Source organism: Panthera leo, chromosome D1, assembly GCF_018350215.1.
Source record: "Panthera leo isolate Ple1 chromosome D1, P.leo_Ple1_pat1.1, whole genome shotgun sequence".
In the NCBI taxonomy this organism is placed as follows: Eukaryota; Metazoa; Chordata; class Mammalia; order Carnivora; family Felidae; genus Panthera; species Panthera leo.
In genome coordinates, this window is record NC_056688.1 from 54,777,509 (window position 1) to 54,801,334 (window position 23,826).

General features: G+C 37.4%; 1 protein-coding gene across 10 annotated transcripts in view; it reads left to right on the plus strand.

Moving 5' to 3' along the window:
* The window catches only part of GDPD4 (glycerophosphodiester phosphodiesterase domain containing 4), a 196,534-nt gene that overhangs the window by 112,302 nt on the left and 60,406 nt on the right, over positions 1-23,826 (plus strand). For all 10 annotated transcript variants that reach the window (XR_006193357.1, XR_006193356.1, XM_042903891.1 and 7 more), the window contains 3 exons: positions 16,679-16,826; positions 20,806-20,888; positions 21,623-21,669. Coding sequence is in view for 8 of the 10 variants with exons in the window: in XM_042903891.1 (XP_042759825.1) it covers positions 16,679-16,826; positions 20,806-20,888; positions 21,623-21,669 (278 nt within the window). In the remaining 2 variants the exon portion in view is untranslated. The remainder of the gene's footprint in view (positions 1-16,678; positions 16,827-20,805; positions 20,889-21,622; positions 21,670-23,826) is intronic.

The following is a 23,826-nucleotide window of genomic DNA, read 5'->3' on the forward strand; positions in this document are numbered from 1 at the left end:
CTGAATATATCTGTTAAGTCCATCCGGTCAGTGTGTCATTCAAAGCCATTGTTTCCTTGTTGACTTTCTGTTTAGATGATCTGTCCATTGTTGCAAGTGGGGTGTTGAAGTCCCATACTATTATGGTAGTATTATCAATGAGTTTCTTTATGTTGTGGTTAATTGATTTATATATTCCACATTTGGAGTATAAATGTTTACAACTGTTAGGTCTTCTTAGTGGATAGATCCCTTAATTATGATATAATGCCCTTCTTCATCTCTTATTAGTCTTTATTTTAAAGTCTACATTGTCTGGGGCGCCTGGGTGCTCAGTTGGTTAAGCGTCTGACTTCGGCTTAGGTCATGATCTCACGGTTCGTGAGTTTGAGCCCCACGTTGGGCTCTGTGTTGACAGCTCAGAGCCTGGAGCCTGTTTCAGATTCTGTGTCTCCCTCTCTCTCTCTGACCCTCCCCCATTCATGCTCTGTCTCTCTCTGTCTCAAAAGTAAATAAACGTTAAAAAATAAATAAATAAATAAAGTTTACATTGTCTAATATAAGTATGGCTACTCCAGCTTTCTTTTGTTGACCATTAGCATGATAAATGGTTCTCCATCCCCTTACTTTCAATATGAAGGTGTCTGTAGGTCTAAAGTGGGTCTCTTATAAACAGCATATAGATGGATCTTGTTTTCTTATCCATTCTGCTACCGTATGTCTTTTGTTTGGAGGATTGAGTCCATTGACATTTAGAGTGAGTACTGAAAGATATGTACTGCCATTATGTTTCTTGTAGAGTTGGAAGTTTCTGGTGGTGTTCTCTGGTCCTTTCTAGTCTTTGTTGCTTTTGGTCTCTCTCTCTCTCTCTCTTTTTTTTTTCATCTTTTTTCCCCTCAGAGAGTCCCCCTTAAAATTTCTTGCAGGGCTGGTTTAGTGGTCACAAACTCCTTTAATTTTTGTTTGGGAAATTTTTAATCTCTCCTATTTTGAATGATAGTCTTGCTGGATAAAGAATTCTTGACTGCATATTTTTCTGATCCAGCACATTGAATATATCCTGCCACTCCTTTCTGGCCTGCCAAGCTTCTGCGGATAGGTCTGCTGCAAACCTGATCTGTCTTCCCTTCTAGGATAAGGACTTTTTTTTTCCTTGCTGCTTTCATGATTCTTTCCTTGCCTGAGTATTTTGTGATTTTGACTATGATATGCCTTATTGATGGTTGGTTTTTGTTGAATCTAATGGGAGTCCTCTGTGCTTCCTGGATTTTGTTGTCTTTGTCTTTACCCAGGTCAGGAAAGTTTTCTGCTATGATTTGCTCACATAACACTTCTACCCCTTTTTCTGTCTCTTCATCTTCTGGGACTCCTATGATTCTGATGTTCCTTTTTAATGAGTCACTGGTTTCTCTAATTCTTAAATCGTGCTCCTTTGCCTTATTTTCCTCCCTTTTTCTTGCTTCATTATTCTCCACAAATTTGTCCTCTGTATCACTGATTCGCTGCTCTGCCTCATCCATCTTTGCCACTGTGGCAGCCATTTGAGATTGCAGCTCAGTTATAGCATTTTTTAAAATTTCATCCTGACTAGCTTTTACTTCTTTTGTCTCTGCAGAGAGGGATTCTAGTCTATTTTCAGACCCCAGCTAGTATTCTTATTACAGTAATTCTAAATTCCGGTTCAGACATCTTGCTTATATCTGTGTTAAGTCCCTGGCTGTCGTTTCTTCCTGCTGTTTCTTTTGGGGTAAATTCCTTCATTTCATCATTTTCAGGGGAGAAAAGGAGTTCATAAGGTAAAAAAAATTAAAATTAAAAAAATTAAAAACAGCACACACACACACACACACACACACACACACACAAATCATATAAATGATGCCAGATCCTAGGTGTGTTTTAGTCTGGTTGTTCAAAGGAGCTTGATAGATTAGAGGAAAAGGGGAAGAAAAAAAAAGAAAAATGTTTGAAAATTTGAAAAAATGAATTGAGTGAAGTAGAATAAAATGAAATGATGGAAGTAAAATAGAATTTGAGAAATTTACAAAAAAGTAAAAAATATAGTAGAAAAAAATAAAAATATTTTTAATAAAAATTGAAAGTAAAAATAATTTTTTCTCTTTCTGTATTCAAGAAAAGAAAAGAAATGAAAAAGAGAGAAAAAAGAAAATTGAATAGATGGACCAGCAAACAGACCAAAATATGATTGAAATTACATCATTTTCTTTAGAAGTCAGACTGTGAATCAATTTATAGTCTGTAAACTAAGCAGGTGGAGAGACTTGTGTTCCTGAAGAGCTATGTTGGCCCAGTTGGGCGGGGCTCAGTAGTGTAATGGCTCCATTCTCCACTAGATGGCACTGCTTAGCTTACTGGGGTGGATTGTTGTGGTGCTTGATAGGTGTGTATGCGCATGTGTGGGAGGGGTGAAAATGGCTTCACCCAGCTACCCAGTCTCTAGTATCGAAACTCTTTTCTCCCAGATCAGCAATCATGCACCTGTCCTTTGTCTCTGGCTTCTGTCCACTCCCCACTTTTATACTGTCCATGACCAAGCCATCAGGTTGCCAGGCAGCACCTCCTTCCTGAGTTTTATCTCAGATGCAGCTGTTTCCCAACCCCTCACTTCTGAGGGACTGCGGCTTTGTCCCACTCAGACTTTCTGGGAGAGGGTCTCACTGGGCATTGGCTGGGTGCCGGCTGCACCCAGGAACGTTCGCAGGACCATGCTGCTGCCAATGCCCAGAGACTGTGGCTTGGTGCCAGCCTGCCCCAGAAAAAGTTCACACGGTCGTGTAGCAACAGTATTTTAGGAATTATGGAAAAACATAACACACATCTGGCACCAGGGTTCACCCTTAGCGACTTTGTTCCAGCACCAGTGAATGTGGTTGTTCTCCAAGGTCTGCTGGTACCTTTGCTGGTGGGGGTTCTGCACAGCCTCTACTAAATGTTCTCCCTTCAGGAGAACTGCCTATTCCCATGTGGCCCAAGAACCAACCGGACTTCACTCTGCTCCTGGGGATTTGCCCTTCCCACCAGAGCACTGCCAGGTATCAAGCTACGGAGTTTCAGACTCTGTGCTCCCCCTGTTTATAGAGTCTTAGTGGAATTTAAACCCTCTCCTTTCTCCTTTTTCCCTTTTTAGTTCAGTCCCTGTGGCTGTTTCCACTTTTCCACCTTCTCTCCAGCTGCTTTTGGCGGGGGGGGGGGGTGCTTTTCCATATCCTCCCCCCTCCCCACCTTCTCCATTTTCTCTCTGCAAGCAAAAACAGCTCCCTGCCCTCCCCAGCTTCTCTCTCCCCAAGTTCACCTCTCTACTCTGTGTACCTGCTGAGTTCTGTGGTTCAGGTTGTGCAGATTGTTGTGTTAATCCTCAAATCAGTTTTCTAGGTGTACAGGATGGTTGAGTGTTGATCTGGCAGTATTTCATGGACACGAGATGCAAAAACAACCCTTCCATGCTGTTCCACCATCTTGGCTTCTCCCGAGAGAGAGAATCTTAAGCAGGCTCCATGCCCAGGACCGAGTCCACCATGGGGCTCAATCTCACAACCATGAGATCATGACCTGAGCTGAAATCAGCTAACCGACTGAGCCACCCAGGTGCCCCTCCTAATCATAATTTAGATTGATGTAGTAGTTAAAAAAATAATTATAATAGCTTCCATTTATTGAGCCTTTATTATGTGTCAAGTTCTGTGGTTGTTAGACCATAGGCTCTTTTTCAAATCCTGGCCTACCCACCAGCTACACACACATATGACTTTGGACAGATTTCTAATCATCCATTTTCTCATTTGTAAATAAGAATAGCAATAACTGGGCTGCTTGGGTGGCTCCGTTGGTTGTGTCCAACTTTGGCTCAGGTCATGATTTTGCAGTTCATGAGTTGGAGCCCTGCATCAAGCTCTGTGCTGACAGCTCTGAATAGCAATAACCTAAAGAAAAAAATAATAGTACCCTGATGGACTGGTTTAATGATTAGAGGAAATTATTCTTCATATTATGCACATGCAAAATGCTAGGCAAATGTAAGAACACAATTAAGTGTTAGCTGCTTCTTTTACCATCACCATCCTTACCTGCCATGCCCTGGAAATTATCATCATCCCCATTTTGCAAATGAGGAAACTTGCCCCCAAAGAGGCAAAGTTCAGGCAGGCTACGTAATTCACCAAAATTAATGTACTTGATCAGTAGGGGACCAAACTGAGATTTAAATATAGGTCTCACAGACTCCAGAGTTCTTTCACCCTAGGGCTTTAAAGTTATTCCTTGGCTATAGTTATGTGGGCATAATTTCAAATGGCATCAGATTTGAGAGGAATCGTACCCTGAGTCTTGTTACAAAGTGAAGCAGTTTAATTTAGCTCAACAAATATTTCCTGAGTAATAATATGTACCAGTGCACCATGCTAGTTTTATGGGAAAAGTCAGAAGGCACCATCCTTTTCTGTAAGGAAACCATATATTATAGTAAAGACAATAAGGGTTTTTCCATGTAGCTGTACTGCAAAGGTGATTGTGATAAATTCATGAGTTGTACATTATTCCAAGTAATTCTCCTCAAGGACCACTGCATTTTAAGAAATTAAGTAGTTGTACCTTCACTTATTTGTGTAGTGTTTATGACAAGGATATTTGTAATTACAGTCACATTTCTAATACATTCTCTGTGATTATGCTCACTTCGTACTCTGACCACTGTCACAAGACATTGTGACCTTGCCACTTAGACTAAGAATGCTTTAAATATATTATTTTAATAAAAATTATATGAATATAGAAATGCCCTCTGCTTTATTTCTGATGTGGAAATTTTATAGTGTTTTAAAATTTTAACTGTAAGTACTAATTTATTGAGGTGAAACCTGCATAACATAAAATTAACTATTTTAAAATGAACAGTTCAGTGGCATTTAGTGCATTCATCTCTAATTCAATACATTTTTTTTCTTTTTCTTTTTTTTTTTTGGACTTCAAGTTTTTATTTAAATTCTAGTTAGTTAACGTAGGGTAATATTGGTTTCAGGGGTAGAATTTAGTGATTCATCACTTACATACAACACCCAGTGCTTATCACGCCACATGCCCTCCTTAATACCCATCACCTATTTAGCCCATCCCTCCCTCTACCTCCTCCAGCAACCCTCCATTTGTTCTCTATAGTTAAGACTCTCTTATGGTTTGCTTCCTTCTCTTTTTTTCCTCCTTCCTCTATGCTTGTCTGTTTTGTTTCTTAAATTCCACATATGAGTTTGAAATCATATGGTCTTTGTCTTTCTCTGACTGACTTCACTCAGCATAATACTCTAGCTCCATCCACATTATTGCAGATAGCAAGATTTCATTCTTTTTGATAGTTGAGTAACATTCCATTGTACGTGTGTGTGTGTGTGTGTGTGTGTGTGTGTGTGTGTGTACGTACCTATACATATGTATATGTATATATGACATCTTCTTTATCCATTCATCTGTTGTTAGGCACTTGGGCTCCTTCCATAGTTTGGCTGTTGTTGATAATACTGCTGTAAACATCAGGGTGCATTTACCCCTTTGAAGCTGTATTTTTGTATCCTTTGGGTAAATACCTAGTAGTGGAGTTACTGAATCATAGAGTTGTTCTATTTTTGACTTTTTGGGAAACCTCCATACTGTTTTCCAGAGTGGCTGCACCAGTTTGCATTCCCACCACCAGTTCAAAAGGGTTCCCCTCTCTCTGCATCCTCAACATCATCTGTTGTTTCCTGAGTTGTTAATTTTAGCCATTCTGACACATGTGAGGTGGTATCTCATTGTGGTTTTGATTTGTGTTTCTCTGATGATGAGTGACGTTGAGCATCTTCTCATGTGTCTGTTAGCCATCTGAATGTCTTCTTTGGAAAAATGTCTATTCATGTCTTATGCCCATTTCTTCACTGGATTACTTGTTTTTTGGGTGTTGAGTTGCTAAGTTTTTTATAGATTTTAGGTACTAATCCTTTATCACACATAATCACATTTTAAAAATCAGATTACATTTTGCTAGTAGAAATTCTTATTTTCCCTCTTTTCCGTGGTCAGTCTTGCCGGGAGTTAATGAATTTTATTAACCATTTCAAAACACCCAATTATGGCTTTGTTAGCACATTTACTTTCCCATTTCATTGATTTCTGTACTTTGTTCTTTTCTTCTTCTACTTACCTTAGTTTAATTTGCTCTTCTTTATTTTTTTTATTTATAGAAACTTTATGTTTGAGTTTTAGATATGACAACAGGAGCATAAGCCTTCTTATGAACATAATATAAAGGTGGAATTAGATTTGGAGTTTAAAATAGTAATTATATTGTGGTGCGTAATTAATAAAAGCATACTTCAGTTTTTCAAATCTTAAAGCATAGAATAAATAGTATACATCTGCTCTCATAATTTACTTTTTTTAAACATTTCTTTTTTTATTGCATTATAACTGACACACAACATTACATTAGTTTCAGGTGTACAACATAGTGATGCCACAACTCTACACTTTATGCTATGCCTACCACAAGTGTAGCTACCATCTGTCACCATATAAGGCTCTTACAGTACCATTGGCTATATTCCCTATGCTGTATCTTTTATCCCTATGACTGTTATTCCCCCCTGGCAACCATTAGTTTGTTCTCTATATTTATGGGTCTGTTATTGCATTTGCTTATTTGTTTGGTTATTCATTTACTTTGTTTTTAAGACTCCACATATAATTGAAATCATATGGTATTTGTCCTTTTGTGTCTGACTTATTTCATTTAGCATAATACTTTCTAGGTCCATCTATGTTATCACAGATGGCAAGATCTCATTCTGTTTTATGGCTGAGTAATATTTCATTGTGTATAAATATACCACATCTTTATCCATTCATCTTTTGATGGACACTTGAGCTGCTTCCATATCTTGGTTTTTGTAAATCTCCAATAAACGTAGGGGTGCATATATCTTTTTGAGATCATTTTTGTTCTTCTTGGGTAAATATCTAGTTGTGGAATTACTGGGTCTTATGGTATTTATATTTTTAATTTTTTGAGGAACACCCATCCTCTTTTCTACAGTGGCTGTACTAATTTACATTCCCACCAACAGTGCACAGGGGTTTCTTCACCAGCCCTTATTATTTCTTCCCTTTTTATTACCAGCCATTCTGACAGGCGTAAGGTGATATCTCATTGTGATTTTGATTTGCCCTTCTCTAATGATGAATGAGATTGAGCATCTTTTTGTATGTCTTCTTTGGAAAAATGTCTGTTCAGATTCTTTGTCAATTTTAAAAATCAGATTGCTTTTGGGTGTTAAGTTTATAAGATATTTGCAGGTTTTGATATTATCCCTTATTGGATATATCATTTGCAAATATCTTCTTCCATTCAGTAGGTTGCCTTATCATTTTGTTGATGGTTTCCTTTGCTGTGCAAAAGCTTTTCATTTTGATGTAATCCCAATAGTTAATTTTTGCTTTTTTTCCTCTTCTAAGGCTTGTTTTTTTCCTGTTTCTAAGGCCTAATGCCTATGATTTATTCTAAGAGTTTTATGGTTTCAGGTCTCACATTTAGGCCTTTATTTCATTTTGTTTATTTTTGTGTAGGGTTTAGTAAGAAAATGGTTCACTTTATTTTTTTAATAAATTTTTTTAAACGTTTATTTTTTGAGAGACACAGAGTGTGAGTGGGGGAGTGGCAGAGAGAGAGGGAGTCACAGAATCTGAAGCAGGCTCCAGGCTCTTAGCTGTCAGCACAGAGACCAACCTGGGACTCAAACTCACAAACTACAAGATCACAGCCTGAGCCGAAGTCAGACGCTTCACCAACTGAGCCATCCAGTATGTATATGTATATATATATACACACACATATATATATGTATGTATGTTTTGTGTGTGTGTGTGTGTGTGTGTGTGAGAGAGAGAGAGAGAGAGAGAGAGAGAGAGAATGAATGGAAGCAGGTGAGGGGCAGAGAGTGAGGGAAGGAGAAAGAATTCCAAGTAGTTTCCCAGTGTGGAGCCTGATGCCGGGCTCAAACTCACGAACCCGTGAGTTCATGACCTGAGCTGAGATCAAGAGTCAGATGCTTAACCAACTGAGCCACCCAGGTGCTGCAGTGTTTATGTATATTTTATTTCCTCTTTGATTTCTTTGTTGATCCATTGGTTGTTTAGTAGCATGTTGTTTAGCCTCCATGTATTTGTGGTTTTTCCAGTTTGTTTTCTTATAATTGATTTCAAGTTTCATGCTGTTGTATTTGGAAAAGATGCTTAATGTGATTCCAGTCTTGCTAAAGTTATTGATACTTGTTTTGTGGACTAACATGATCTGTTCCGGAGAATGTTCCCTGTTGCAATTAAAAAAATATTCTGCTATTTGTGGATGGAATATTCTGTATATATCTGTTAGGTCTAATGTATCTTTCAAAGCCAGTGTTCCTTTGTTTATTTTCTGTCTGAGTGATCTATCCATTGATTTTAAGAGTAGTGTTAAAGTCTCCTACTATAATTGTGTTACTGTCATCTTCTCCCTTTATTACTGCTAATATTTGAATAGGTGCTAAGGTGTTGTGTGCATAGATACTTAGAGTTGTTATAGCCTCTTGTTGGATTAATTATCATCATGTAGTGCCCTTCTGTGTCTCTTGTTGTCTGTGTTTTAAAGTCCATTTTGTCTGATATAAATATTGCTACACTGGCCTTTTTTTTCCCCTGCTTCCATTTGCATGGAATAAGTTTTTCCATCCTTTCACTTTCAGTCTATATGTGTCTTCAGGCCTGAACTGAGTCTCTTGTAGGCAGCATAAGATTGGTCTTATTTTTTCTAGCCATTCTGTCACTTTTTGTATTTTGATTGGAGCACTTAGTCTGCTTACATTTAAAGTACTTGTTGATATATATGTACTTATTACCATTTTACATTTGTTTCATGGTTGCTTTGTAGTTTTCTCTGTTCTTGTTTTCTTCCCTTGCTCTCTTCCCTGTGCATTGATGGCTTTCTTTGGTGGTATGCTTGGATTCCTTTCTCTAATTTTTGTGTATATATTACAGGTTTTTAATTTGTGGTTACCATTGAATTTATATATAACATCTTCAGTGCGTAGCAGTCTACATTAAGTTTATGGTCACTTAAGTTTGAGCACATTCTAAAAGCACTAATTTTTACTTCCCCTCCACATTTTATGCATATAATGTCATATTTTACATCTTTTTATTTTGTGTATCCTTTGACTAATTTTTATAGATATGATTAGTTTTACTGTTTTTATGATTTAACCTCTTTACTGGCTTTATAAGTGATTAATCTATGGTTGCTCTTAACTGTGAATTTTTTTCCTTTCATAATTTTCTAATTATAGCCTTTTCTTTTTACTTAAAGAATTCTCCTTAACTCTTTCTTACAAAGCTGCTTATAAAGCTGATTTAGTTGTGATGAACTCCTGTAACTTTAGTATATCTGAGAAACATTTTATCTCTCCTTTTTTATTGTTACTTTTTGCCATTTTACTAACTTGAGTTTAAATAAATAATTTCAAAAATAATTCCATTTTTAATATTTTGAAGAACGGTTATACTGGTTTCCAGAACAGCTATGCCAGCATTATACAAGGGTTCCAATTTCTCCACATCCTCCATATCAGTGTTTTCTGTTTTTTTGATGTAGCCTTCTTAATGGGTTGGTATTAGTTCCTCTTTATGTTTTTTCAAATTATTATTATATTTGTAAAATTTATTTAAATCCAAGGACATTGTAATGATGGTTTCAGGAGTAGAATTTAGTGATACATTACTTACATATAACACCCCGTGTTCATCCCAACAAGTGTCCTCTTTAATGCCTATCACCCATTTAGCCCATCCCCCTGCCCAATACCCCTCCAGCAACTCTCAGTTTGTTCTCTGTATTTAAGAGTCTCTTATGGTTTGCCTCCATCTCTGTTTTTATCTTATTTTTCCTTCCCTTCCCCCACGTTCATCTGTTTTGTTTCTTAAATTCCTCATGTGAGTGAAATAATATGATATTTATCTTTCTCTGACTATTTCCTTTAGCATAATATATTCTTGTTCCATCCATGTTGCAAATGGCAAGATTTCATTCTTTTGATTGCCAAGTAGTATTCCATTGTCCATCGTGTATGTATGTATGTATGTGTGTGTGTGTGTGTGTGTGTGTGTGTGTATACATACCATATCTTCTTTATTTATTCATCAGTTGATGGACATATGGGCTCCTTCCATACTTTGCCTATTGTTGATAGTGCTGCTCTAAATATTGGTATGCCTGTGCCCCTTTGAATAAGCATTTCTGTATCCTTTGGATAAAAATCTAGAGTTGTTAATTTTAGCCATTCTGACAGGAGTGAGGTGGTATCTCATTGTGGTTTTACATATCTCAGTGATTTGTGTTTCTCTGATGATGAGTGATATTGAGCATCTTTTCATGTGTCTGTTTGCCATCTGTATCTCTTCTTTGGAAATGGGTCTTTTCATGTCTTTTGCCCATTTCTTCACTGGATTATTTGTTTTTTTGGTGTTGAGTTTGATAAGTTCTTTACATATTTTGGCTTCTAACCCTTTATCTGATACATCATTTGCAACTACTTTCTCCCATTCTGTCAGTTACCTTTTATTTGTTGATTGTTTCCTTGGCTGTGCAGAAGCTTTTTATCTTGATGAGATTCCAGTAGTTAATTTTTGCTTTTATTTCCCTTGCCTCTGGAGATGTGCTGAGTAAGAAGTTGCTGAGGCCCAGGTCAAAGAGGTTTTTGCCTGATTTCTCCTTGAGGATTTTGATGGCTTCCTGTCTTACATTTAGGTCTTTCATCCATTTTGAGTTTATTTCTGTGTATGGTGTAAGAAAGTGGTCCAGGTTCATTCTTCTGCATTTCGCTGTCCAGTTTTCCCAACACCATTTGCTGAAGAGAGTGTCTTTTTCCACTGGATATTCTTTCCTGCTTTGTTGAACATTAGTTGGCCATATATTTGTGGGTCCATTTCTAGGTTCTCTATTCTATTCCATTGATCTATTTGTTTGTTTTTGGACTAGTAAATATATACTGTCTTGATGATTACAGCTTTGTAATACAGCTTGAATTCCAGAATTGTGATGCCTCTAGCTTTGATTTTCTTTTTCAACATTACTTTGCCTATCCTGGATGTTTTCTGGTTCCATACAAATTTTAGAATTGTTTGTTCTAGCTCTGTGAAGAATGCTGGTGGCATTTTGATAGGGATTGCATTGAATGTGTAGATTGCTTTGGGCAGCATTGGCATTTTAACAATATTTTTCTTCTAATCCATGAGCATGGAATGTTTTTCCACTTCTTTGTGTCTTCTTCAATTTCTTTCATAAGCTTTCTATAGTTTTCAGCATACAGATCATTTACCTCTTTGGTTAGGTTTATTCCTAGTTATGTTATTATTATTATTTTTTTTTGCAATTGTAAATGGGATAGATTCCTTGATTTCTCTTTCTGTTGCTTCATTATTGGTATATAGAAATGCAACCGATTTCTGTACATTGATTTTATATCCTGTGACTTTGCTGAATTCATATATCAGCTCTAGTAGTTTTTTGGTGGAGTATTTTGGGTCTTCCACATAGAGTGCTATGTGACTTATTAAAAAGGAATGAAATTCAACTATAGGAGTCCCAGAAGATGAAGAGAAAGAAAAAGGGACCATTTATGTGACCAAATTATAGCTGAAAACTTTCTTAATCTGGGGAAGGACACAGACATCAAAATTCAAGAAGCACAGAGAACTCCCATTAGATTCAACAAAAGCTGACCATCACCAAGTCACCATAGTCAAATTCACAAAATACACAGACAAGGAAAGAATCCTGAAAGTAACAAGGGAAAAAAGTCCTTAACTTACAAGGGAAGATAGATCAGGTTTGCAGCATATCTGTCCACAGAAAGTTGGCAGGCCAAAAATGAGTGGCAAGATATATTCAATATGCTGAATGGGAAAAATATGCAGCCAAAAATTCTTTATCCAGCAAGGCTGTCATTCAAAATAGAAGGAGAGATAAAGAATTTCCCAGATAACAAAAACTAACAAGAGTTTGTGACCACTAAATCAGCCCTGCAAGATATCGTAAGGGGGACTCTGGAGAAAAATAAAAATAAAACAAAGAAGACCAAAAGTAACAGACTAGAAAGGACTAGAGAACATTATCAGAAACACCAACTCTACAGGCAACACAATATCTTTCCGTAATCACTCTAATTGTAAATGGCCTAAATGCTCCAATTAAAAGACATAGGGTTTCAGAATAGATAAAAAAAAACAAGACCCATCGATATGCTGTCTACAAGAGACTCATTTTAGACCTAAAGAGACCTGCAGATTGAAAGTGAGGGGATGGAGAACTATCATGTTAATGGATGTCAAAAGATGGGGCACCTGGGTGGCTCAGTTGGTTTAGTGGCTGAAACTTGGTTTCAGCTCAGGTCAGGGTCTCATGTTTTATGAATTTGAGCCCCGCATCAGGCTCTGTGCTGATAGCATGGAACCTGCTTGGGATTCTGTCTCCCTCTGTACCCCTCTCCTGCTTGCTCTCTCTCTCTCTCAAAATAAATAAAAATAAACCTAAAAAAAAAAGAAAGCCAGAGTAGCTATACTTATGTCAGACAAACTAGATTTTAAGACAAAGATGAAGTGTAACAAGTGATGAAGGAGGGAATTATGTCATAATTAAGGGGTCTGTCCATCAAGAAGAGCTAACAATTGTAAATATTTATTCCCCCAACTTGAAAGAACCCAAATGTATACATCAATTAAGCATAAACATAAAGAAATTCATTGATAATAATCCCATAATAGTAAGGGACTTTAACACCCCATTTACAGTAATGGACAGATCATCTAAGCAAAAAATCAACAAGGAAATTATGGTTTTGAATGACACACGGGACCAAATGGACTTAACAGATATATTCATAACATTCCATCTTAAAGCAGTAGAATACACATTCTTTTCAAGTGCACATGGAACATTCTACAGAATAGATCACATACTAGGTCATAAATTAGCCCTCAAGAAGTACAAAAAGATTGATATCATACCAGGCATATTTTCAGAACACAATGCTATGAAACTTGAAATCAACCACAAGAAAAATTTGGAAAGACCAAGAATACTTCCAGATTAAAGAACATTCTAGTAAAGAATGAATGACTTGACCAAGAAATTAAAGAGGAAATTAAAAAGTACATGGAAGCCAATGGAAATGAAAACATTACAGTCCAAAACCTCTGGGATGCAGCAAAGGTAGTCATAAGAGGAAAGTATATACCAATCCAGGCCTTCCTAAAGAAGGAAGAAATGTCTCAAATACTCAACCTAACCTTACACCTAAAGAAGCCAGAAAAAGAACAGCAAATAAAGCCCAAAAGCAGCAGAAGAAAGGAAATAATAAAGATTAGAGAAGAAATTAATGATATCAAAATAAAAAAACCAGAACAGATCAACAAAACCAGGAGCTGGTTCTTAGAAAGAATTAACAAAACTGATAAACCCCTAGCCAGATTTATCACAAAGAAAAGGAAAGGACCAAACTAAATAAAATCACAAATGAAAGAGGAGAGATCACAACCAGCATCTCAGAAATACAAAGGATAATAAGAGAATATTATGAACAACTTATACCAACAAATTGGGCAATCTGGCAGAAATGGACAAATTCCTAGAAACATATAAACTACCAAAACTGAAACAGGAAGAAATCTAAAATTTGAAAAGACCCATAACCAATAAAGAAATCCAGGGCCAGGTGGCTTTCCAGGAGTATTTACCAAACATTTAAAGAAGAGTTAATACTTATTCTTTTGAAGCTGTTCCAAAAAATAGAAACGGAAGGAAAAATTTCAAACACATTCTATGAGGCCAGCATTACCTTGATTCCAAAACCAAAGACCCCACTAAAAAGGAGAACTATAGACCAATTTTTCTGATAAAAATGGATGCAAAAAGTCTTAACAAGATACTACCAGACTGGATCCAATTATACATTCAAAGAATTATTGAGCATGATCAAGTGGGATTTATTCCTGGGATGCAGGGCTGGTTTAATATCCACAAATCAATCATTGTGAGTCATCACATTAATAAAAGAAAGGATAAGGACCACATGATCCACTCAATAGATGCAGAAAAAGCATTTGACAAAATACAGCATCCTTTCTTGATAAAAACCCTCAAGAAAGTAAGGATAGAAGGAACATACCTCAACATCATAAAGGCCATGTATGAAAGACCCACCACTATCACCCTCAATGGGGAAAAACTGAGAGCTTTCCCCCTAAGATCAGGAACACGACAGGGATATCCACTCTCACCACTGTTGTTCAAAATAGTGTTCGAAGTACTAGCCTAAGCAGTTAGACAACAAAAATAAATAAAAAGCATCAAAATTGTCAAGAAAGAAGTCAAACTTTCGCTCTTCACAGTTCTTTAAATGTTTGGTGGAATTCACCAGTGAAGTCATTGGGTCTAGGACTTTATTTTGGGATATTTTTGGCTAATGATTCAGTCTCCTTACTCATTATAGATATATTCACATTTTTTCATTCTTCATGATTCAGTCTTGGTAGGTTCTGTGTTTTTAGGAATTTGTCCATTTCATCTATGTTACCAAATTTGTTGGGGGCAAAAAGTTCATAGTACTCTCTTATATATTTTTTTATTTCTATCAAATTGGTAGTAATATCCCTAGTTTCATTTCTGATTTCAGTACTTTGAGTCTTTTTTATTAGTTCATCTAACTGAATGTAATTTTGTTGATCTTATTCAAGGAAGTAACTTTTGGTTTCATTGATTTTTCCCTATAGGTTTTCTTTTCTCTAATTTACATCAGCTGTGATCTTTATTATTTTCTTCCTTTTGCTATGTTGGGTCAATTTGTTCTTTTTCTAATTCTCTGAGATATAAAGATAGGTTGTTGATTTAAGATTTTTTATTTTTTTTAATATAAGCATTTATAGTTATAAGTTTCTCCCTTGTACCGCTTTTGCTTCATCCTATGAATTTTGGTATGTTATGTTTTCATTTCCATTCATTTATAAGTATTTTCTAATTTCCCTTGTGATTTTTTGATGCATTGATTGTTTAAAAGTGTGTGGTATAATTTTTCATGAATGTGTAAATTTTCCAGTTTTGTGTTACAGACTTCTAGCTTCATCCGCTTGTGGTTGGAAAGGATAATTTGTATGGTATCTGTCTTTTTAAATGTATTGAGACTTAATCTGTGGCCTAACATATGACCTATCCTGCAAAATGTCCTATGTGCACTTGAGAATAATGTGTATGCTATTATTGTTAAGTATTCTGTATATGTCTGTATTCTGTATAGTTAGTTTCTTGTGTTAAGTCATCTATTTCCTTACTTATCTTCGATCTGGTTGTTCATTCCACTATTGAGAGTAGGGTATTGAAATGTCCAATTATTACTGCAAATTGGTCTGTTTCTCCCTTCAGTTCTATCAGGTTTTGCTCTGTACCTTTTCCTGGCCTGTCATTTGGTGTGTAAATGTTTATAATTGTTATATTTTCTTACTGTATTGAACCTTTTATTAATATATAGTGTCTTTCTTTGTCTCTTACTACCTTTTTTGATATAAAGCCTATATTGTCTAATGTCAGTATAGCCACCTCTGCTGATTTGGGTTACTATTTGCACAGAATATCTTTTTTCTATTCTTTCATTTGCAATCTATCTGTATCTTTGGGTCTAAAATGAGTTTCTTGAAGACAGCATATAGTTGGATCATATGTTTTTATTTATTCTGCCAATTTAGCTGGCTTGATGGTAAATTATATTTAAAAAAATTAAAACAGTTCTTGAAGCCATTTACATGGTGTATTTTGTGAGAAATTTAAATCCCTGAAAATGACAACTTGACCAGAATTGCTAGGTATTCCAATACTTATTTTCTTCTTTTCTCTATAAAGAATGCACAAGTATCTGCTGATATTTTTTGTATTGGGAAACATTTGGTTTCATTCCCTCTACTCAAGACTTGTAAAATTTTTTTACATTTGAAATTTAAATAATATTTAAATTTATTTCTTCAGTCCTTCATTTACCATTTATGAAGGCAGGTATTATGCTAAGTAATGGATATACAAAAATGAATAATACACAGTCTCTACTTTTAATTTGATTATAGTCAAGTAAAGAAGACTAATAGGAAAGCAGATAAATATAGTAGAGTGTGGTAAGTACTCTGATGAAAGTAAGTAGAGTTGCTATACAGTCATGTGCTGGAGCTGGTTTATACCAGCTCATGGAAGCCAGTTATTAAATAGTTAGAAACTTTGCAAATCTGTTTTACTAGTGGTAGCTTGAAATTGACTATGGTAGGCGTATTTATACCATGGAAATTGGAAAATGCTACAAATAGTGCTTTCTCTTTTTTCCCTAGTTTTTCTTTTTTTTCCTTAGGATATCCAGTTTACTAATACACCATTGTTGGTATAGGAGCAGAGGTATTAAATCCAGTCCTTTACCTCATTGCAACATGAACCCATTCTGCGTAGCATGTCATAAGTTGCTACGGGACCAGCTGCTTCTAGTGTTTTAAGTAACAGCCTCTCACAAACATGGTGGCTGTTACCCTTTTAGATGAGGAAAGTGAGATTAAGTCTAGATTCAGACTAAATCACCTGTGGGTTCTGTTTTTATTCCAGAGATTATAAAGCAGCTAACATCAACATCAATTTATATATCGTCAATGAGCCTTGGCTCTACTCACTGGCCTGGTGCTCCAGGATTCACTCAGTGACCACAGACAACATTCAGACCCTGAGTCAGCTAAATCACCCTTACTTCTTCATGGTGAGCTGGTTGTCCAGATTGTTCTTCCAAGTCTGTTACAGTAGGAGTCTAAGTCCCTTACCCCACACCTACATTGTCCACTGTGCAGACACCTGGGGAGCTACTTAAAAGAAAGTTCTATGATATTGGAGATGAGGCATTCTCCCTTCTCTCACCCAGATCCTTCTGTGATTTGCAGGGAGAAATTAGTATTGTTATAGTAATTGCTGTTTACCAAATCTTCACAGTGTGTTTTTCATGCAGTATGTAATTTGTTCCTCTGAGTTACTCACTTTCATTATCTCTATGAAGAAACAAGTTTTCAGATACTAAGATTCTTGGACATGGTTGCATGATGCAAGATTCAAAATGAGGTCTGACTCCAGAGTTTTGTTACTGTAGCCCCACCTTTCTAGATGCAGTGATAGTGACAGGGGCTGTAGGAAAAAACCTGTATGTCCTGAACAAAATCCTTCTGAAAAGGAGAACCACTGTCCAGCCACCTAGCTTAATTGCCCCTCCTAGCCCTGCTGCTGCTTATTGCCAGAGGTTTGGGGACCTGAATACTTGGGTTATAATCCCAGCTAAATCCTATCGCTTACTATCTGTGGAAACAGCCCTGGCTAACTAACCAGTTAACTGCTGCAGAGCTTGTTTTTCTTATCTGTGTAGAGTAGAGTGGAACACAATAGTGTATGAGAGAAAACAGCTTAATTTCTCTCCATTGACTCTTTAAACTTCTCTGTGAGGTAGGCTTTCCCTGCTCCTGAATGAAATCTTACTCCAGTCCCATAACTTTTCTAGTTACTCTTAGGTAATTTTTAAATTTTACTTTCAGTCACCAAAAAGACTCAATTCAGAATAAAAGTGTCCAGTTGAGAGTAAAAACCCAGACTCCAAGTTGCCTTGAAAGGTAAACCTTTAGGCATAGAAGCCTAACTGAGGAGAAGAATTATTTCATGTTGCCTTGTCCACACCTCCAGCCTCACTAGCCCTTGTTTAGGGTCACAACCAGAAGAAAGGAGATCAGGGTCAAGGTCACAATCTCATGGAGCCGGACTGCATTGAGGCCTTCTGGTAGCTGTGTAAAATTACTGACACCTTATTTCTTGGTAGCTTGGGCAACTTTCTGGAGATGACCCTGAAGGAAACCTTGGATGGCAGGTCCCTTGGCATAGGTGAAGCCTTGCTACTTGTCTGTCCTTGTATAATTTTCCTTCATATGTGTACTATATGTTTTCTAACATTTTCTTTTAAAAAATTGATTACAAAGTAAATCTGTTAATTATATGAAATTTAATCATTACAAAAATACATACATCAGAAAGCAACACCCAACTCCGTAATCCTATCCCCTAAGTCAGTAATGTTTCAAAGTTGTCCCTTTCCATATATTAAATGAAGTTTTATTAAATAAAGCTTTTTATTTTAATACTTGAATTAATACTATTTGAATTGATAATAAATTCATGTGATTCAAAATTCAAAAACTATAAAGTTTTCTTTTATGCCTTTCTCCTATGCCTGGCTTTTTTTAAAGGACCCATCACCTCTTTGTTCAGGAAAATCCAAATCTTGGCTCTACCACTTACTGTGTAAATTTGGAAATGTTAGTTAACCTGTCTGTGCCTCAGTTTATTTATTAGTAAATTAGGGATAATGATAGTACAACAGAAGTATTTTTATCCACCATAGTCTAGTCTGATCACTGGTCTGTTAATTGAAAAAGTTAAAGTGGGAAATCATCTATCTATCTATCTATCTATCTATCTATCTATCTATTTCACAGTCGATCAGCCTTTACTACTTAAAAACAGACAGCTAAAATGTAGTGCCTCAAACAAATATTTTTTTGTTATATCCTTTATGATAGCTCAATGGTCTTCTGGTCTGAGCCAGCTTGGTCTAGGATGACCGCATTCTTATGTCTAGTGTCTTACCTGGGATGACTGATGTCTCTGTTCATGTTGTCAGTCATCCTCAAGGAGGCCAGCTTGAGCATGTTCACCTGGTGGCAGTGGATTCCCAGCTGCAAGAGAGGTCAAGCCCTAATGCACATGCAGTTTTCAGGGTTTTTTAGGTGTGATATTTGCTAATGTTCCATTGGCCAAAGAAAATTACATGGCCAAGTCTAGATTCAAGGTGGAATAGTGGAGAAATAGACTTCATTTCTTGATGGGGAGGAACAGCAAAATCACATTGCACACAGACCTGCATTTTGGGAGGAATATTGTGGTCATATTTATAAACAATCTGTCACATACATACTTCACACATTTTATTTTAATTTAAAATATTCATTTACCTTGTAACAGAGAGTCAAGGTCTTTGAGGTTACTTTAGCTGATTGAATACTGTATTCACTTGCTTATTTAAACAACTGAATAAACCAGCTATGACCTCTAAGTTTTGTTTCTTTAAACAACAAAGTCATTGGGAGAAACAGTCTGAATGAGGGATTTACCCAGATTTTCATAATCCTTTTACCCTAGTCTCTCACAGTGTTTCACTCACACCTCATTCAGTTGCAGTTTATTTTTTAATGACCTGTTCTTTCTTCATTGAGATTTTCAAAGCATTGGCTTAGTTTTCTTAAAAATGACATACTTCTTTTTCACTTAGATTTAAGTGACATTTAATTACACTGCACAGTTACAACAAGTACAACTGTTCTAAGCCATTTAAGGAGAAAGAATGACATTCTTTTTAAGGATTTTTTTAAAGTTTATTTATTTTGAGAGGGAGACAGAGGGAGAGGGAGAGAGAGAGACAGACAGACAGACAGACAGACAGACAACAGCAGGGGAGGGACAGAGAGAGAGAATCCCAAGCAGGCTCCAAGCTGTTAGCAGAGCCAGATGCAGGACTCGATCCCATGAACTGGGAGATCGTGACCTGAGCCAAAATCAAGAGTTGGACACTTAACCAACTGAGCCACTCAGGCGCCCCAAGAACGACTGATTCTTAGTAAATGGACAGCTCACTTGGTGGGCATTCTGTAGCAGGCCAAGCTATCAGTCACTGTTTCCCAGAGGGGATTAAGAGCCTGGGTTTAGTGGAAGTTGGTTCAATGTTTTCTACCGTACCTGCTTAGTGGGCTGTGGTGAGGATGAAGTGTGAAAACACCTTTAAAGTGCTTAGAATACTTCCTTAGCTCTATGATGCTAATTAATTAATTGTTAGTTGTCATCATGACCATTAGTGTTACTGTCATTATTAATGTTAGTATTCACTCCACAGAAAGACCCTGGGATAAGGTGAGGAATGGCTCAAGAAAAAAAAGTCCCAGACCCAACGGAGAGGGAACAATGGAGTTGGAAAGGGAGGATCAAATCAGGGAATTACAAAACACACAAGAGGACCAAGGAGATGGAGCTCTGGGTAATGGGTGATTCAGGCAAGGAGCATGGAGAAGGGGAAACATTAGCTAAGGGGGAGTTCTAATTTCAGCATACTTATTTGAAACATGATGATTTAGAACAAAAATTCCTAGACTCTAGCTCACAGTCCAGTTGCTTCAGCATCATCCGAGAAGCAGATGAAAATGCAGAAATGGTAGTTTCTGAGATATGTAGTGAGACCTAGGACCCTGTATTACTCAAAGGTGTCCAGGTATGCTTGGATGTGCAGCCAGATTTGGGAAGCAGTACTATGAAAACACAGAGGGGTAGAAGTCAAGAAACTTGAGCTATGGAGTCCTAGGTCCAGAATAGACTTGCTATGTGACTTCTCTGGGACTCCTCTGAGGGTTAAGGGAGATAAAGAGTATGAAGTGCTTTGTCCCATGTAGAGTCCCCTGCACATCTAAGGGGTGATTGTTAGGATATCAGCAGGTACTCTCTGTGTTTGAGACCACCACATCAGTCAAAGTTTCTTTACCTGCTCAGCCTTTCCCCTGCTCTTCCCCCAACCCTGGCAGGAGAGCATAGGACTTGGCCCATGTGATCTGAAATCCTTTCCAACTGTAGTTTTTTAAACTGTTTTGTTTTCTGTTTTGCAGACACCAGGTTACTATATGTTCATGTGGCTTCTCATGGATAGTGTTTCTGCGGTTCTCATTTTTGCCATATTTTATTTTCATTGGTAAGCATATAGTTGCTATTTTAAATGAATTTTTCCCAAGATAAAAGTGTAAGTAGTTCTTATGTAAAGTTCAGAAAAAAACACTTAGACTCTTCCTGTAATTCCACGTGGCAGGCTCTCAGGAAGACAGTGTTTGTAATTTGAACCTGTCATTTCTTCTCATGCTGCCTGTAGCTCCTCACACCCTTTCTGCCACCTCAACACAGGACAATATTCTAAGGATATGGACTCTCACTGAAGCCTAGTCAAATCCTGTTACTACAGATTCATTATAGACCAGTTAGAAAAGGACAAGGGTTGAAGGTTGTACAGAACAAGTGCCTCAACTCCCACCTTCCGTGAAACAAAGCAAGTTCACAAACTGGGAAGCCCGGGTTGTAGCCCTGGTTATGGTCCTCAGTTGCTGGGTGAACTGCTTCTTTCTAGGCTATAGTCTTATTATCTGTCCAAGATGACATTTGAGAATCCTTGCAGGGCAAATGCTATAGGATTGCAAGATTCAAGGTGGGAAAGGGAACATCCAGGTAGCAGAATTTTAGCTAGAGGAGTCCATAGTTGTTTGACCTCATCATGCCCATCATTTCTTCATTTGTGAGTTATCCTTTAAAGAAGAAAGTATAAACCCTGTACCTAAGTGAGAATTTGGATAATGTTTCTTTTCTGCCTATTGCCTTGGATTATTGTCTTTTTTGGAAGAGGCCCGTGAGACTCATGGGTGGTCTGTTTCCTTCTAGGTGGAGAGAGAGCAAAAAAGAAATGTTCAATAACAGCATTCACACAGGTAAAGTCAGAGGCTTAGCCTTCTCCTGTCTCTTCATCCTTACCTGTTGCCTCCAGGATGTGGGGCCTGCTTTTCATGTCTCTGACAAGAACTGAGAGAGTCTGTGGAAGGTGGGAGGTGGGGACCAGGGATAAGTTGGGAAATATAGGCTGGAAAGCCCTTGACATCAGGCTTCATTTTGGACTTTATCCTTTGGCAGTGAGGCCTCTTGGAAGATTTTGAGCATGGGTGTTTATTTGTTCACTTGTTCATATATTAATTCATCACACAGTTATTGAGTACCCCCTTTGTGCCAGGCATTCTGAGAAGGGCTGAAGATAACTGAAAGCTGTCTATGGAAGTGGCCCAAGGGAAGGGAGGGCTGACACCCAAAGAACAGTGAGGAAGGAAGCAAAAGTAGAGCGGTTGACACCATTGGTCCAGGCACCAAGGTCCAGCTACCATAGTATCTGCCATGCCGGTGAGAGATGAATGTGTTTTATGGGCCTTCAGTTGTGGGTGATGTATGTTGGAGGGTGGAGGGAGAAAACTGCAGAGATCCTGAAATGCTGGACTAGAGTCTAGGCTCTGCATATAAGTAATCAAGAGATGGCAAATGAGCTTTGAACAAGGGAGCAATATGCTCAGATTTCTGTGTAAAGGGATAGAATAACAGAATAACTCTTATTTAGAAGAATAACTCAGGGACTGAGGAAGTGAGATAGGCCCAGTAAGGGGAAGGGAAGCTAGATTTTATTTTTCAGGAGGTTGTGGGGATAATAACACAGTGAGTAACTGGTTGGAAAGCCAGTGCAATGTCAAAGGAGAAGCCGATTGGAGGCAAAGGACTGTGCGATACACAATACAGTTTTCTTCCACAGTTCCTGGAGCCTTAGGTAAAGTTGGTACAGTCACAGAATCATGAATTAATTTAATTTCTCGTGGATAGTGGTGAAGATCCTGAAACACCGTGCACCAGCTGGCAGAGGGTTGAACTGATAGAATACTTTAAGAGTTGCAGGAATGGATCCACAGGGACCATGAAAAAATAAGTTCAGAAACCTGAATAAATTAAGTGGAGGGCAATCGTCTTTAATACTGTGAAACTGAAGGATCAAACTAAGTTCACCCAAATCTCTTAGATCTCAGAAAGATCTTAAGTAATTTTTGAGTTATATGGATTTTAAGATCACTCTGCTGACTGGTAATAAGTCTGAAGGCTTTATTCTAGCTACCTTTTGATTTTCAGTAGTTGTATTAGTAAACTGGGACTGCTATAACTAAATACCACAATTTGGATGGCTTACACAACAGAAATTTATATTCTCAGTTCTAGAGCCTAAAAGGCCAAGATCAATGTGTGAGCAGGTTTGGTTTCTTCTGAGGCCTCTCTCCTTGGCTTGCAGGTAGCCATCTTCCTGCTGTGTCCTCATACAGCCTTATCTCTGTGCGCACACATACACTCAGTGCCTTTCTGTGTCCACATTTTCTTTTCTCCAATCATATTGGATTAGGCCTGATTTTAATCCCTTCTTTAAAGGCCCTATTTCCAAATATAGTCCAGTTCTGAGGTGCTGGGATTTGGGGCTTCCACGTGTGAACTTGAGGGGCCCAAAATGTAGCCCAAAACAGTAATAGAGCCAGGAATTGGAAAAAACAACAACAACAATACATGAAAATGATAATGAAAGTATGGATGGGAGAGAAAGTTTTGAAGGAAAATTCAAAGAATGTGTATGTATGAATGAAGGAAAAATTACTTAGTTAAATTGACCCCAACTCCCTACCATATTGAAATGATGATAAGAAAATAAGGTGAATAAAAAATTCAGAATTTTTCTTTTTTTTTTTTTTTTTTAAAGTTTTTAGTTGTCTGTTACAGAAACCAATTTTGCCTGATCTAAGCAGAAAAAAAATGTATTGAAAGGCTGTTTGGGTGCCTCCAAGAGATACCTAGAAGGTACAGGACCAAGTTTAGAATCAGGGAAGGTACAGGGAAGACTGAAGCAAAAACCACAGCCCAGATCCACTGGGGCTGAAGAGAATAGAACCCCAGACACTAAGTACAGTATCACATCTTGCACCACAACAACTTCCAGGATGGGCATGTACTGGTGCAACTGCTGCTGCCACCATAAGGCATTCATCTTTCTAGCTTTAGGATGTATTTTTCAACAC